General features: G+C 48.5%; 1 protein-coding gene across 3 annotated transcripts in view; it reads right to left on the bottom strand.

Annotated features, from left to right (window-relative positions):
* GNAO1 (G protein subunit alpha o1) overlaps positions 1-13550 on the bottom strand; it is a 187946-nt gene extending 174396 nt beyond the window's left edge. The window contains exons 1-2 of one of the 3 annotated variants that reach the window (XM_037816509.1): positions 12680-13550; positions 12419-12461 (exon numbers count right to left, since the gene is read on the bottom strand). In XM_037816509.1, coding sequence (XP_037672437.1) covers positions 12419-12461; positions 12680-12797 — 161 coding nt within the window. In that variant the 5' untranslated portion in view covers positions 12798-13550. The remainder of the gene's footprint in view (positions 1-12418; positions 12462-12679) is intronic. The other 2 variants (XM_037816508.1, XM_037816507.1) reach the window with 2 other exon arrangements.
* Between the last annotated feature and the right edge of the window lie 1528 nt (positions 13551-15078).

Genomic DNA, 15078 nt, shown 5'->3' with positions numbered 1-15078 from the left:
CTTTGCACTCTGGAACCATCCTCAGCACTCCTCCCTGCGGAACAGCACCACACGATCCCGTCGTAAACCCTGACAGTGCTACGAGACAAATTCCTACCTTGCAGGGCTCCACACTCTCAGCAGAGAGTACACGCGAATGCAACATGTGCTGGTGTCCACAATTCCCTGAGATGATGTCCCAGATTTCCTTCTCAATTAGCACTAGAATTCTGAAAGCTTAATTTTGTTATAATTTATTATCTCGGTTGGGGGTTGCCGAGGGAGAAGGCAGGAAATTCCTCTGCCACAAGAACATCTGTTTTGCTGGTCAGCAAGATTTAAATTACGACCTCAAGACTTAAGCAGAAGTGTATAGGTCTTTCGGTCCCTTTTCCTACTTTTCTATGTGAAGATACTAAATCTTAGAGAAATTAAGAAACTTGCCTGGGGCTGGCAAACTAAATTCAAGTTTCTTGACTCCCAGTCCAGACTTACTGCCACCAAAATACTTTCTTGAGTTTGGCTTCTATCCCTCTTGCTTCCACTGAACCTGCTCTTTTAAAGGCCAATAATAGCCTCAATCGCCATATATGTGGCCTTTGCTTAGTTCTCACCTAACTTGGCAATGCCAAGGAACAGAACTCTGCTCATCACCCAGAACTTCCTTGAGCACATTTCCTCCCTGGGATCCCAGATGTGGCAGAGGTCTTTGGGTTCTCCTCCTGCTTCTCTACCTCCAGCCCCTTTCCCTATAGGAGCTACCTGTGGGTCTACGGAAGGCAGGTTCCTCTAATCACCTCCACAACGGTGGGCTCCTTCCCTGGGCCCTCTTCTTCCTCACCCCCTCTCCATCTGCATACTCCCCCCAGCAGCATTTCCTCCACTCTCAGGGCCCTACCATGCAGTGCAGTTGAAACCACTTTTCCTTCAGCACTGACCTCTCTGCTAAGCACCGGAACTACCTTCCAAGCAAACAGCTGAACATTTCCAGAAAGTTATCCTGCAAGAACCTGAAGTTCATGCCTGTGGTTTGACCGTCATCTTTCCTCTGCTACCAATCTCCCTGCTCCTATGCTTCCTAACTCGATGGCATAACTAAACTCCATTATCCAGGAAACTTCTCTCTACTCCCTTCTCCCCACATTCAACTAGACACCAAATCTCGTTTATTCTGCCTCCAAAATCTCTCCCCCACCCAATTCCTCACTGCCTTTCCTATCCAGACTACAGAAATCTCTGTTCCTAAGTCTCCTCTCTGGTCTCTCTTCTTCAGTCTCTCTCACCTTGGTACCCTACTGTACTCAAAGTATATCCCCCTTAGCATAATGCTCAGAGGACTCCGCAATCTAGCTCTGCCTTTCCTTTCCAATCACTCTTCCTCATATTCCCTTGGTCCTTCAACGCTTCAGTCACTTGAGACTGCCCACTACTTTCTGATGGTGTCCTGCATGTTTGAGTCCTGCTCTTGTGCTTTGCTCCTACCACCTATTCCTGGAAGGCCTTGCCCTTTTTCATCAGGATGATTTTGGTTCTAAGGGACAGAGAATCTCAGCTCAAGTTAGTTCAGGTAAAAGAAGGGACTTACTAGTTCACATCACTGTCAGATCCATAGAGCTGGCTTCAGAGACTCCAATAACGTCGTTCAGTGTCTTTCTGGCTCTCCCCCTCTCTCTTACTCTCTTCTTATCGTCTCTCTCCCCACCTGTCTCTCAAAGCCTCAAACTCTCCCATGATAGGCAAGCTTGCTCCTTGCAGGGAGGATTGGGGGGAAACACGGCCACAAACAGCTCCAGGCTTTCATCATTCCAGCCCAGGGAGCACCTTGCTGGGATCCCAGAGAAAGAGCTTCCTTCTCATAGTCGCTATATAATCCCAAGTCGGATTCTGATTAGCCTGCTTGAGTCATGTGCCTATCTCTGGGCCAATTGCTGTGGCCAGGAGAATTGGGTATTATGAGTTGCAATGTCTGAGTCACATACCCGCTTCTGTCTTCAAGAGGCAGGGGGCAGTGACCCGCAGCACAATCAGAACTGCCTCGAATGAGTGAGGCTGGGCAAACTGAAACAATGAGCATTGACTGAACCCTCATTTCTTCAGCTATCTCTGTCCCAACCTAATCCAAAGCCCCCTGTCCAAATTAAATCCCGTCGTTGTCTCTTCTGTGCACTCACAGCTCCTATGTGTCTCCTCCAACTGACTCAACTCTCCAAAGTCAGGAAATGGCCCTCAGTGATCAAGACAAGGCTTCACCTAAAGGTATGACTCCAGAAAATTTATCACAGTCTGCCATCACTAAGTCCAACTATCTGTCTATGAGGTTACTGCCTGATTTCCTTGGGACTTGACTTGTTCACCACTGAATCTCCAAGCACCTAGAACAGTGTCTAACACATCATAGGTGCTAAATAAATATTGGATAAATGAATAAATGAATGTTTTGAATAGAATAAGGGGTACCAGTCTGTAGTGTTCCAGTAAATGAGCACAGCTGCTTTTTAATTCCTCCCACTTCACAGAGAGAAATAAATGCTAAGGCAGGAGCTCCCTCAACTCTGTCCCCACCATACCACCCCCCGAATTTCTCTACAAACTCCCCTCCTACTGCCCTCCTGTCAGTCTCAAGGCAGGAGATGCCATCATGTCAGTATCGAGCTGTCCATCCACACTTGGCAACCCTCTCTGCCCATCCTCTTGGGCTCTGCTCCTTCTATCACTTCCTCTTTTCCTATACTTTCAATAACCCCCTTCCTCCAGGCTCTTTCTTTATAGCTTCTCAAGGGATCCAAGTCCCTCCACGTTAGCCAAATGAACAATAATATCAAAAATCCTCCCTGGACTCCATATCCCCTCTTCCTTCCTCCTTCTCTCCCCTTCCTTGCCTAGCCCAGGGTTCTTTTAGAGGGGTCTCCAGTCACAGCTTCCATGTCCTCAGACCTACTCACTGCTTAACTCCCAAAGCAATCTGGCTTACTCCCACCACTCCACTGAAACTGCTCTTGCCAAGCTCACCAACAACCCGCCGGTCTTCATCTTATTTGACCACTGCAATATCTGACTCACCCAAACACTTCCTCGCCTTCTTGAAATTCTCTCCTTCCTTGGCTTTCGTGATGCTGCTCTGCCTTGTTTTTTTCCTTCCAGTATTTCAGCTCACAGGCTCCTCTTCCTAAATTATTCCCATTTCCTGGAGCCGGGGAGTATGTATGTGGGGAATGTATCCTCTGCCTTCTCTCCCTTTCTCACCCAGGTGAGGTTAGCTACTTCCACAGCTCTCACTGCCCACATGCACCACGAGAGTCCAAATGTCCCTTCCTACCTCTACCCCATCTGTCTGCCAGGGGTCTCCACTTGGATGATCCACAAGAGACTCAACCTCAACATGACCAAAGTAAGTCATCATCTTTCTCCCCTCGTCTTTCCTTCTCCTCCCGCATGACCCGAGATCAGGGAATGGTACCACCATCCCACCAGTGGCCCAAACCAGAAATTCTGGACTCATCCTTGGCTACGTCCTCTAAAATTTAGCTTCTCTTCAACATCCTGCTAATTGATCATCAAATATGTTCAATTATCCAACCCTCTAAATATCTCTGGAATCAGTCCCCTTTCCACCCCCACTACCACTGCTTTAGTTCTTAATCATTTCCCATTGGATTACAGAAGTAAATTTCCATTTAATCTCCTAATCTTCAGACCTGACTCCCTCCATTCCACACAGGTGATTTTTCTAAAGCGCAAACTGAGCCTGCCACCGATTTCCTTAAAATCCTCTGGTGGCATCTCATTATCTTCAGAATAAAAAAAAGGGTTTAGCACAATAAATCCCTTCATGATCTGGTCTCCATCTTATCTTCCATCCCTCATCTCTTGACACTCCTCTACATAGTCAAACCAAGTTACGTTATGTTCCCAGCATGTTCCAAGTGGTGACATACCTTAGTATTTTTGCATGAGTTGGTCCTTCTGGCTGGCATTCCTTTTTTCTACCTGGCTAACTACCACTTATTCTTAAGACTCAAGCTAGATGCCATTTTCTCTTGGCAGACCTCCCTGATCCTCCTGCCTAGAGTGGGTGCCCTTCTCTGTTATCCCACAGATTGTGTGCATACAGGCATCGAGGCACTTCCTATTCTGAAATGTAAGGGTGTTTTTCACGTAGCTCCCTTTAGAATCCAAGTTCCTTGAGGCCAGGTACTGAAACCTTCTTCTTTACCTCCATGGCCCTACGTATATGCTTAGCACATAATAAATGCTTATGGACGATGGATGGATGGGTGGATCTACTACTATCCTGTCTTTCCTCTGTCTTGTCTGGGCCACCTGTCTCTACCAAAACCAGAGCCTTCAGTGGAAGCTTCTCTCTGCTGTCGCCTACAAACTGTCTACAATCCTGAGGCAGGAGTAGAAAATGACTTCAGGGGCTATCTAGATGGTGACTGGGGAATACTCTGGAGTCCAAATCTGTGTGATGCATGATGATAACCACTACCTCTACCTCCAGGAGGAACCCAATACTAGTCAGCCCGACTTCAAACCAAAGCTGGTACCATTTGTCTACGGATACTGGGTCCTGGACTGCCAGCTCTCCATTGCCCATACTGGTGGTGGTCTAGTAAGAGCTGTGTGGGGCTACATTGGAAAGGACATAGGTTTTGGAATTAGACGAAAATCATTGTCTGAACATAGCTCTGTCGCTTTCTATGCTATGTGACTTTGAACAAGCCGCCTAACTTTTCTGAGCCTTCCTCATCTGTGAGATGGAGGTGATGACTGTATTTCCTCAGAGGTTGATGTAAAAAAGCAAATGAAGGAGATAATACATTGAAAATGCTGAGCACAACCCATGGCCATCAAAGGTTTTCAATATTATTATTATGGCTTATATGGAAATGAGTTTGTATTCCTTGGGCAACTCATTTCTTTCTTTCCTTCAACTAACATGTATTAAGTGTCTGCTTTGTGCCAGGCATTGGGCTAAGTGCTGTACTGCAAGAAAAAGTAAGTTACTATCCCTGCTTTGGGGAGTCCTGGTGGGGAGAGGCACCTGGATTAACAAGGGAGACAGACACGTTAAGACCTAATTCATTTATGATGTGTAATATGCAGTGGTGATCTGAGACCTTAGGGACAGATAACCCTGGGTTGATATTAAAGCATGGGGAGCTGTCCCCACAAGTAATTTTCCACAGGAAACCTGTCTATTGGCTAAGACATAGTCAGAGAATCCAGGTAAATCTTTGGCCATGGAGCTCTATTCTTCTATCTTGCCACACTTTTTTCTTTTATCTATTCTCCTTGTTTCTAGAGATGGTTAGGAAATCAAGTGAGTAGGGGGACAATTTCAAGGTACTGACTCTTAGCCTTGCAGGATTTTATTTTACTTTAATTTTTTTAGTGCTATGAAAAGCACAATGTTTTTCCTCTTCTCTGTAAAGAAAATTAGAACTAAAGATGGCTCAGCAGATAAAAGCTGTGGGCGGTAAATACTCCCACTATTCCCCACTGCATTTCAGGCTTCTAGGTTTCTCTTTGCATCTACTGTATCTTAGAACTGGAAACCTGAAAGAAGCCTGAGAAATTCTACTGCGAAAGCCCATATCCCAATTAAGAGATGAATGAACCAAGGCCCAAAAGGGCTAACTGACCTGCCCAAAATCAAATTAGACAGCAGTTCGAAATTAAAACACAGTTCTCCTGATCTTCCCTTTTCACTAGTCCTCAACTCTCCTAACTCCCTGGATCCTAAGCACCTTGATCCAGGTCCTTCACATGCAGCTGCCCCTGGTGGAAGCCAGGGACATCTCTGTTTCCGAGCATCCTGGAAGCCACAGACAAACCACTTCTCCCTCTAACATGGCACTGGGTCTCTCATCTCTGACATGTCCTCTTTCTTACTAAAGGGATCCTCCTTACTTTCAGATCTCCCTTTTGAGAAACACATCTGCCAAAAATTGGTTAGAGGTGGTTTTCTCCAAATGCCTTTCAAAACTATGACTTTCTGGATGACAGAGCTTTGTGGTTGAGGTTGCTATTCTGCAATTATCTTGGCCTTAAAAGAGCCTTCATGGGTCCCCCCCAGCACCACAGGATAGAACCATAATTGATGTTTTTATATGTAGAATCTAGCATAGGAGACCCCGAGACCCCAAAACGAAGAGAATTCCCAATTTCATAGACCATTTAGGACAGAAAAGGATCTTATTGGTCCAACTGTTTCAGGAAATTGAGCCCTCAAGAGAGGCAGGGGAAAAAGACACTGTCTTGACTCCTGGTCCAGTGCTCTTTCCTACTCTGTGTAATAAAACCCAACCTTCTTGGGCTGAAACAGCTGCGCCATCAAAAATGTCACATCAGTTATGACAACACTGGTTGTTATATAACTGGTGCTGCAGAGCAGGCGAGGGGAAGAAGCCGTGAGCATGAATCACAGTGCCCCCTTTCTGGCTCTCAGCATGGCTAAGTCCCACATACTCAAGAAGCAGGAGCACCCACTAATCAATGAAAGGAATAAAACTATAGCTAACATTTGTAGAATTTTCTCCGTGTTCCAGACACTGCTATGAACACATTTCATACATTAACTCATTTAATGTTCACAACTGCTGGTTATTTTTATTATCAACCTCATTTTACTTAACTTTTGGTGTCTCCAAAAGTTAAGTAATGTTTTTTAAGATTACACATCCAGTTAGTGGTAGAGCCAAGATTTGAACCCAAGCAACCTGGATGCAGAGTCCACGCTGTAAATCACCTCTCTATTTTAGAGAAACATGCTAAACTGCTCTTTTAAATAAGAAACTACTATTTTTCTGAACTGACCAACAGACCACTGCTCCTTCTTCTCCTCCCCACACCCCACACCCTGTGCTAATCAATGATATGTCAGACAGTTTCCCTTTCTATCAGCACTGTGTATGAATGAGAGGGACAGAATATATCAATACGATACAAATTTGAACAAATTCTTAGACTGGAGTTCATTTGAACACTTTCAAGCTTTGATGATGAAATCACTGAGAAAGTGTAGTGAAGTGCTTTTCTCACAGCATCTGTTGCCTGCTTTTAAATCCATGTACACATACACACACACACACTTTCTTTTTTCAAAATCAAAAGTTTTCCTTTACTGGTTTCAATTTTGGAGGTAACCCTTTCCATTACCTTGACCATTGTCTTTCAGATCAAGATGTGCTCTAATGATAATGGTTTGTCTTCAGAAGAAATGAGAGAATGAAAATACCTTTGAAGATGGGGAAACAGATCCCTGTATTCAGCTGAACTGGGCACATGTCAGAAAAACAGGACCTTATTCTACTCACACTAAATCTCCCATGTTAACAGATAGGGTACTGTGAGCAGCTGAAAAACATGGGTGATCTTACCCTATTAGCAGATGTGGCATGCTAAGAAGCACAATATAATCTGGGGAGTTCCAAGTGCTAAAAGAAACAAGACAGTACTCCAACTAGGGGCATTGTAAATCTAACTCAATCCCCAACATACAGACCAGCCAATTTTTCTGGATTCCTTTCAAGCCATGTCAATCTCTCACAGAGCTTTGTCCACTTAATCTAATCAGCAATAACCATTTCAACAAGCACACATGTTCCATTTCAGAAGCTAACAGGTAATGGAGGTTCAAGAATTCCACAGCTGATTCCCGAGGAGATCAGGTGGACTGTTTGCTACTTTCCTGGCAGGAAGGAATGCTCGTATTTACAGCTCAGTGAACAGTAAGGAGGAGACAGCACCATCCATCAGCAAAGGAGAACTCATCTGCTACCTGATCCGTCATTCTGTTCACACTCACACTGTCTCCAGAGAGCAAGGTACATCCATTGGAATAAACATGGAGACAGGAGGCAGGCAGGGAGGCAAAGCAGCCAAAGAGATGATTGTAGAAATAACAAATCCACAAATCTGGAAAAGTGGCTCTCAGTGGAGTGCTGCCTCAACATGGAACCCTTTGGGCATGTGCAGGAAATGCCCTTTAGATGGCTATGAGTTGCCATTCATCTCCACTAGGGCCTGTTACCTAGTAGGTGCTGAATAGCAGTGTGTCAAATGATCACGTGCTTGCCCTGAACCCAAACCAAATAGAAGACAACCTAATTACAAAGTCAGGGTCAAAGCTGGGAGGAGGAAACTACCAGCTTTTTGGAAGCAGGTGACCTCTTCAGACTGCCTTCCTTGACAGGGTGGGGTCAGCTCTGGGAATTACATTCACACCTTCATCAGGCAAATCATTAAATTTGTTTGACAGTGGCACTGAGCAAGTTCCTTGGGAATGAACACACATACAAAGTGTTCCATTTATTGTGTCCATTTATGTAAAACCTACCAGCTAGCAAGCTGGGCCTCCCTGCCACTTTCAAACTCTCTATCTTCTTAAAAATCTGCTTAATTCTCCAGAGACAGAGAGCCTGAACATGACATCACAGAAAACCAAACACCTCAAATGAGGGCAAACTGTGGTGCCCACAGCAGCTCCACAGTTCATTTTACATTTTCATTAGATAAGACTGTCCAAGCAGTTGTCACTATTTGTTCAGAACTGGGGAGCCACTTAAAGGGATATTTGAATTCTTTAAGAGATATCTAAGGGTTTTGATAATTAAATTGACACTTCCTTTAAAAATCTTGATTAGTTTGCATAACTAAAAGAGACCAGAGACCAACTGACCTACTGCAAAAATGATGGGCTATGTTACATGTGAGGTCATGACCCCTAAGAAGCAAAATTATTTTAAATGCTCCCCCCCACCCCGGCCAAAAAAAAGAGCCATTGATTACTCAGGGTTTGTTTAAAATTATGTTTGTGCTGTCTCAATTATCATTATTTATTTCTTGGTACTGAAATGTTTGGGATTGTTTGACACACAGCTCCCAAACACTAATAACACAATCCCATTCACAAAGTGAAAAAAAAGTTATTTTCAAATGAAACTTTTAATAAAGTATTGAGAGCCAGGTTTTCAAGATGACAATCTAATTAGCATTATTTTTTAAACAGATGAAAGTTTTCCCTTACAACATGTATCAGTCAGAAGAATTTCAAATTGCAATGTTCCTAAGTTGATGTGGGTGTTAACACTTTGTTCTAAGCAGCATCTGCCAGCCATTCCTTTATCATGTAACTGTAGCTACTATTCCTTCTTCTAATCAGCACACTACAACATGGATGAGAATATCAGCTGAATGGCATGGCTCTTTGTTCTTTTTCCGGCAATGCTAAATGAAAAGGGCTTGGTGATGTCTGACTATCAATAGTCTTCCTCTTAATCCAACAGGCTGGGCTATTAAACCCCAGTCCCCATTAGGCAATCATCCAGTTCTCACAGGGATCACCCAAAGAAGACTCTATCAAATCATCCAGTTCTCACAGGGATCACTCAGGGAAGACTCTATGTAATTTTACCTGCCCAGGTGAAATACAACAGCACCCTAATTAACTCATAGGTATGGCCAAGTAGGTTGATCACCAATCACATCACTCATGGAAGCCAGAAATTTCTTTCTCTAAATACCTCCTAGCTTTGCAGGCCTGGCCCTACATACCGTACAGTTCCCCTGACTCTGACTCTCGGTCAGGTGGCAATTGCACAAACCATCTCTGCAAGGGAGGAATCAAAAGAATTTGTCACTAGGATACTGTGACACCAATCCCACATTTTGTGGTTAATAAAACAAGTCCTGTCTCTGGTTTGGCACAAGGCCCTGATCTAACTTATTTTAAGCCAACTTGAAAAAGTTGCCATTCATGAAAGCTTCAGGAGGACTGGACACCAGGGTCCTTACCCTGGTACCTTGTGGCAAAATTTACATGGGGCAGAAACCTTTTCTGTCTAACCTTTTGAGCAAATCTAGTGTATTTCCTAAAAATAGCTGTTGTATTGAGTTGCTTTTAAAACAGTATTAAATGTTTTACTTCCAAAATTTCAGTTTTGCCTGACATTTTCCCCAAAAAGGTGTCAATGCACAACCCTGTGGGGTTGGAAAAGCTGGGAATGCAGGGAGAAAAGAGGAAATGCTCTGAGTTTTTATTTAACCATCTCAAACATCAAGCACTTCATTTTTCCCCCCTCCTCAAGTGTAACAAAATATATATCAACAGGAGACACATAGGACTTTCCTGAGAAAGTCTACACACAGCTTTCATTTAAGATTTCCTGCCCCAGTACATAAGTGGGAACTTTCATTCTAAAGTGGCACTCCTATCTCCTTGGAGAGCTCAGCTCTCTTTGAATGAAAAAGGCTAGGTAGGTAACATTATCCTTTCGGGAACTCGGTACGTATTTTTAAACGTCTTATTAAATCAACCTAATTTATGGGGCATGTTCATGGAGTGCAGGTAACGTGTTGCTTTGGCGGATCAAAGTTAATTTACAGACTCTAACACAGCCTCATTCCTTCCCGTCTCTTCCCGCGAGCGTTTCCGAATGCCTTCGGCTCCTCCGAAGCGGCTCGGCTCTCTCCGCTAGGCTCCGAAAACTGCCGAGTTCCCCCGAGCCCCGCGCCCAGCCCACGCCGAGCCGAGCCGAGCGGCGCCGAGCCGAGCCCCGTCGACTTTTCCGGCCTCGGCTGGGCGCTGTCCACCACTCGCAACGCCTGAAACCTCACCCAGTCCCGGTCGCGGGGGCTTTTAGCAAGCTCGGAGCCCGCCACTGCAGATTACAGACCACGGAAGTCTCTAAAGGTACCCCCTCGGGAGAAGGGAGTGACGCTGCTTGCCTTTACCGACCTGCAAGAGCTCCAGACAGATGCAACCTGCACTTCGATGCAAAGAGCAATTCCCCAGGACCCGCCTCCCCATCCATTTGGATTGCACAAACTCCAGAGAAGCCCCAGGCCAAATTATCCGTGGCTCAGAGAGGTGTTGCGAGCAGAGGGGGCCTCTGCGAAGAAAGCCCTAGGGAGCTCTCGAACAAAAATAAGAACATGTCAAGCAGATGGGGAAAATTGTCTCCGAGTCGCTACTCCCCAGCATCATGGCGCCGCCTAGAACCCGCTTGTCATGCCCGTTACACATGCAAGATTTTTTGCATCTTGGTTCTTCTAAAACCGCAAGCATGCTTCGTCTCCCACCCACCTTCCCACGAAAGGGGTTTTTATTTTCCATTGTTTTCCTACGGGATGCAATTACTTCGGCTATTCTGTCAAGTTGAAAAATAATCATTTTTGTTTACTGCACAGCAACCCCTAATTAGGAACCGTGTGTGCGCGAAGGTGTCACAGCAAAGTGACGTGGAATCCTCGCTAAACGGTCTTAACGAACTCCTCCGTCCCGAGCTGACAGGTCAACGGAAGAAGCCAGGGCCAGAGGCCCGGAGGGCAAGCACTCTTTCCCCATCGGCCACCCCCTCCCCAACCAAGCAAAGCCTGTGGGCTCACCACGAACTGTAGAGCGGAGGGGGCAAGAAGCGAGCCTGAGAGTGGAAAGGAGGGGCGAGGCTCCTTATTGAGAAAATGTAGAAGAGAAGGAATATCCCATTTTGTTTTAATTTTCAACCATCACTCAAATCCACCCCCAGTTAATTAGGAGGGGAAACCGATATCTAAGGCAAAAGGGGGTGGCAGCAAGTGGGGCCTGAAATCCGCATTGTGAGTAGATTACATGGAACATGGCCTATGCAGAGTGTAAATAAATACACTGATAAAGGCCACAGAGTGAACGAAAACTGCCGGTGTCAGGAGAGCAAACGCTGGGAGGATGGGGGCGAAAAGGGGCCAGGGGCAGCAAGGAGGCGGACTTTCAGTCTCACAGCGCTCCCCTTCCACCTCAGCTTTAAGACACAGCTGTGCCAGTTACATCTGCTAGGAATTCTATCCCCTTCCCTCAATACACGCCCCCTCCCCTAACCCTAACCTGGTCTTATTTGGGGGGAGGGGGGAGAAGGAGATACCATAGTTTCCAATTCAGCACCAAATCCATGAACAGCAGACACTTGGTCCTCCACCCCTGTCTAGGGCAGGGTTCCCTTCATGTTTTAGCCAAATTCAAAATCACTGCCCCAGGAGAACAGGGGGAAGTGGGGTTATGGACGCTGAAGGGGGCAGGAGAGAGGGATAGAGACAGAATGAAACAGAGACAGAGAGACAGAATTGAAGGGAGTGAGACATACAAAACACCCCACAAGAAGGAGTAATGATCATTATCATGCCAATAGTGTGATGTCCTGATCAATATGGCGGACACTGTCATTCATACAACTACAGGCGTTCCCCTCCCCCTCCCCCCACCCCCCAAAAATCCACCCACCCCGGGAGTTGGGGTGGAGGACCCAGACCAACGTAGAGCGTGGGGGAGGGGAGTCAAATCGAGATGTGTGTACGAATTCAAAAGCAGGCCTGGAGAGCAATGTGCAGTGAGCAAGGTACTATGATGATTTAAAAAAAAATTCTTAATAAAAGTACAAATCCCAAAGCCACAGGGACTTACTTCATCTGCTTCACAATCGTGCTTTTTCCCGATTCTCCAGCCCCTGTTGGGACACAGATGGGGGGAAAACTGGTGTCAGCTTAGGGAACCAGGGGGAGCAGAGGGGTAAGGCATGCGAGGGGGTGGGCGACCCTGGGCACATGGTGGTGACAATTCGGGACCAGGTATCCCTGGGCGTGGGTGGGGTGGGGTGGGGGAGGTGGCGGAGGGGAGTGCGGAGTGGCCCGGGTCGGGGTTGGGGGTGGCAGTCGCGGGCCTTACCCAGCAGGAGTAATTTCACGTCTTTGGCAGCGCTGATGCCATCCTCTTTGAGGTTTTTCTCAATCGCCTTGCTCCGCTCGAGGGCGGCTCTCTCTTCTGCGCTCAGAGTACATCCCATGGTGGCCCCTTCCCTGCCACAGCCCGCACGACCTGCCTGGCACGGCTCTCCGGCTCGGCGAGCCCCCCCACCCCCCCAGAGAGCAGAGTCTGGCTCAGAGGGGATAAAATCACGATATCCTCCCCTTGGCTGAAAACAAAAATGTCGAGAAACCAAGACCCCCCCAAAAAAGACAGCCGCTAACAAAATTCCAGCAGCGGAGACTCGCAGCAGCTGGAGGGAGTCTGGGGGTGTCGAGACGAGGGTTGCCGGGGTCTGGGGCTCCGGAGGTGAAGGAGGAGGTGCCCGCGGGCCGGGGAGGCGCGGGCTGCAGGCACTGAGGCTTGTGCACGACCCAAAATAAATAAAATAGTCGAGGCTGGAGCCGCAGCCGGAGCCGGCGGAGGGTGGGGTGGGGGGCAGGGTGGGTCCTTCTGCCGCTGCTGCCGGGAGGAGGAGGCGGCGGCGGCGGCGATGCGGGGTGTGGAGGGAGTGAGTGAGGGGTGCCGCTAGTGCATGTGCATCGCCGGTCCTCAGCCGTCTGGCGTCCGCGGCGCCTTCGCCGACCCCCGCGCGCAGGGAAGGGCCGGGCAGGGGGCCGGGCCGAGGGCAGGTCTCTAGCAGGCGGCGACGGCGCTGCCTCCCAGAGCTCTCATTGCTCGGTGGAGCCCACCGGAGAGAGGGAAGGAGAGCGCGAGGGAGCGGCAGCCAGCCGGGAGCTCGAGGAGGAGAGAGAGAAAACGAGAGAGAGAGAGAGGCGAAGAGGGAGGGGGGAAAAAATGAAGGGAGGGTGAGCGCGCGCGCCTGAGCCCGGGCGGAGGGGGGCGGTGGCGAGCTCAGCGCGCGAGTGCGCCAGCGGCTCTGCGCACCCCGCACCGCTAGCCGCCCGCTGACGTCAGCAGAGCCGCGCGCCGGGCTCCCGGGACGCGGAGGGGCGGGGGGAGGAGGAGGCGCGCGCGCCGGGCCTCGCGTCAGCTCGCGGCAGCGCGCGCGCGCCGCGCGGCCTCCCCTCCCCCAGCGCCCTGCGGGCCCGCGGCTCCCCTGGGTGGGCGCAAGCCGAGCCTGGCGGGGGCGGGGCCTGGGGCCGGGCGTGCGCGCTGGGGCGCCCCGCCCTGCCCCCGCCCTGCCCCCGCCCCGCGCGCGGGCGACGCAGGCCTTCGGGTGAACGGGAGCGCGGGGCTGGGTGATCCGCGCGGTGTTGAGGCGGACCCCTGGCCTCCCCCCAGCCCGCGCCCCGCGCGCCACCACCACCCTCCACCGCTTCCTCTCCATCTTGGTCTCCTGCAGCTTGGTTGCTCTCCTGCTGCTGGGCCGTGACAGCCGAGGCAGGGTTACCTCAGCAAACGTGAGGAGTTAGTGGGTCCGGATAATTCGCCTCGACCGTCCAGCGCACTGGGGCAAGTTAGGAATTCTCGCCTGCGCTCTACAAACATTTATTGAGCACCTAGTATGTGAGAGACAAGGCCGCGAGGAGAGGAGCACGGCCGGATGAGACAGCCAGAGCCTGTCCTCGAGGAGCTGCTGTCTCCCTTTGCCGTGGGTGGTTGACCCGGCCCCAGAATCCCCGGCCGACGACACCAGTGCTGGAGACGGTTCCCACCCTCGGGAGGCTTTGCTGCGGAGAGGGGGGGACAGATTTTAATGCGATGGTGAGCTTCTCGCCAGTGCTTGCACCCCGAGCCGTTTAAAGGCTTCTGCACAGTTTGGATGGTTGAACTTGGTTGAGGTTTTCGCACTGAATTCTCTTATCCTGCCCTTTCCGCAAACACAAACACATAAAATGAATTTTGAACAGACTTTTGGTAAGAGGAGAAGTTTTCTTCTTTTAAAACATTTTTCCCCCATCTCTCTTTCAACAAAGACCCAGAAATCTGGGTCTGTGTGCAGTTAATCAAATACTGAGGAAACCCAAATTTGCCAAACATTGGACCTATTCTGGGTGGTCTCTAAGATTTTGAAGAGGCTAATTCTTACTGCACAAAATGGTTGTACAATCAGTTCCACCAGACGGCCCCAGGGGCCCTCCTGGAGAAAGGGCCCAAGAGGCCAGCGACCCGTGGAAAGGGTTTTTCTAACAGTTGGGCATTTCTGTGGCTCTGAAAGCAAGCTTGTTTCATTTCAACAGTAGAAGAAAAGAAAATTAATTCCTGTTCTGGAAATGTTGCCCAGCCTAAAATTGCATTTGCAGGTGGGGGGAGGGTGTTGGTGGGGGGCGGGTACAGTTAAGGCTTACCCAGAAGAAATCTTTTTCCCCTGAAATTTTTTATTTGATATTTCCCATAAGGGTTTGCCTCCTTCTACA

This window comes from Choloepus didactylus, chromosome 22, assembly GCF_015220235.1.
Source record: "Choloepus didactylus isolate mChoDid1 chromosome 22, mChoDid1.pri, whole genome shotgun sequence".
Taxonomy (NCBI): Eukaryota; Metazoa; Chordata; class Mammalia; order Pilosa; family Megalonychidae; genus Choloepus; species Choloepus didactylus.
The sequence above is the reverse complement of the archived record's forward strand: the minus strand, read 5'-3'. Positions and strand labels throughout refer to the sequence as shown.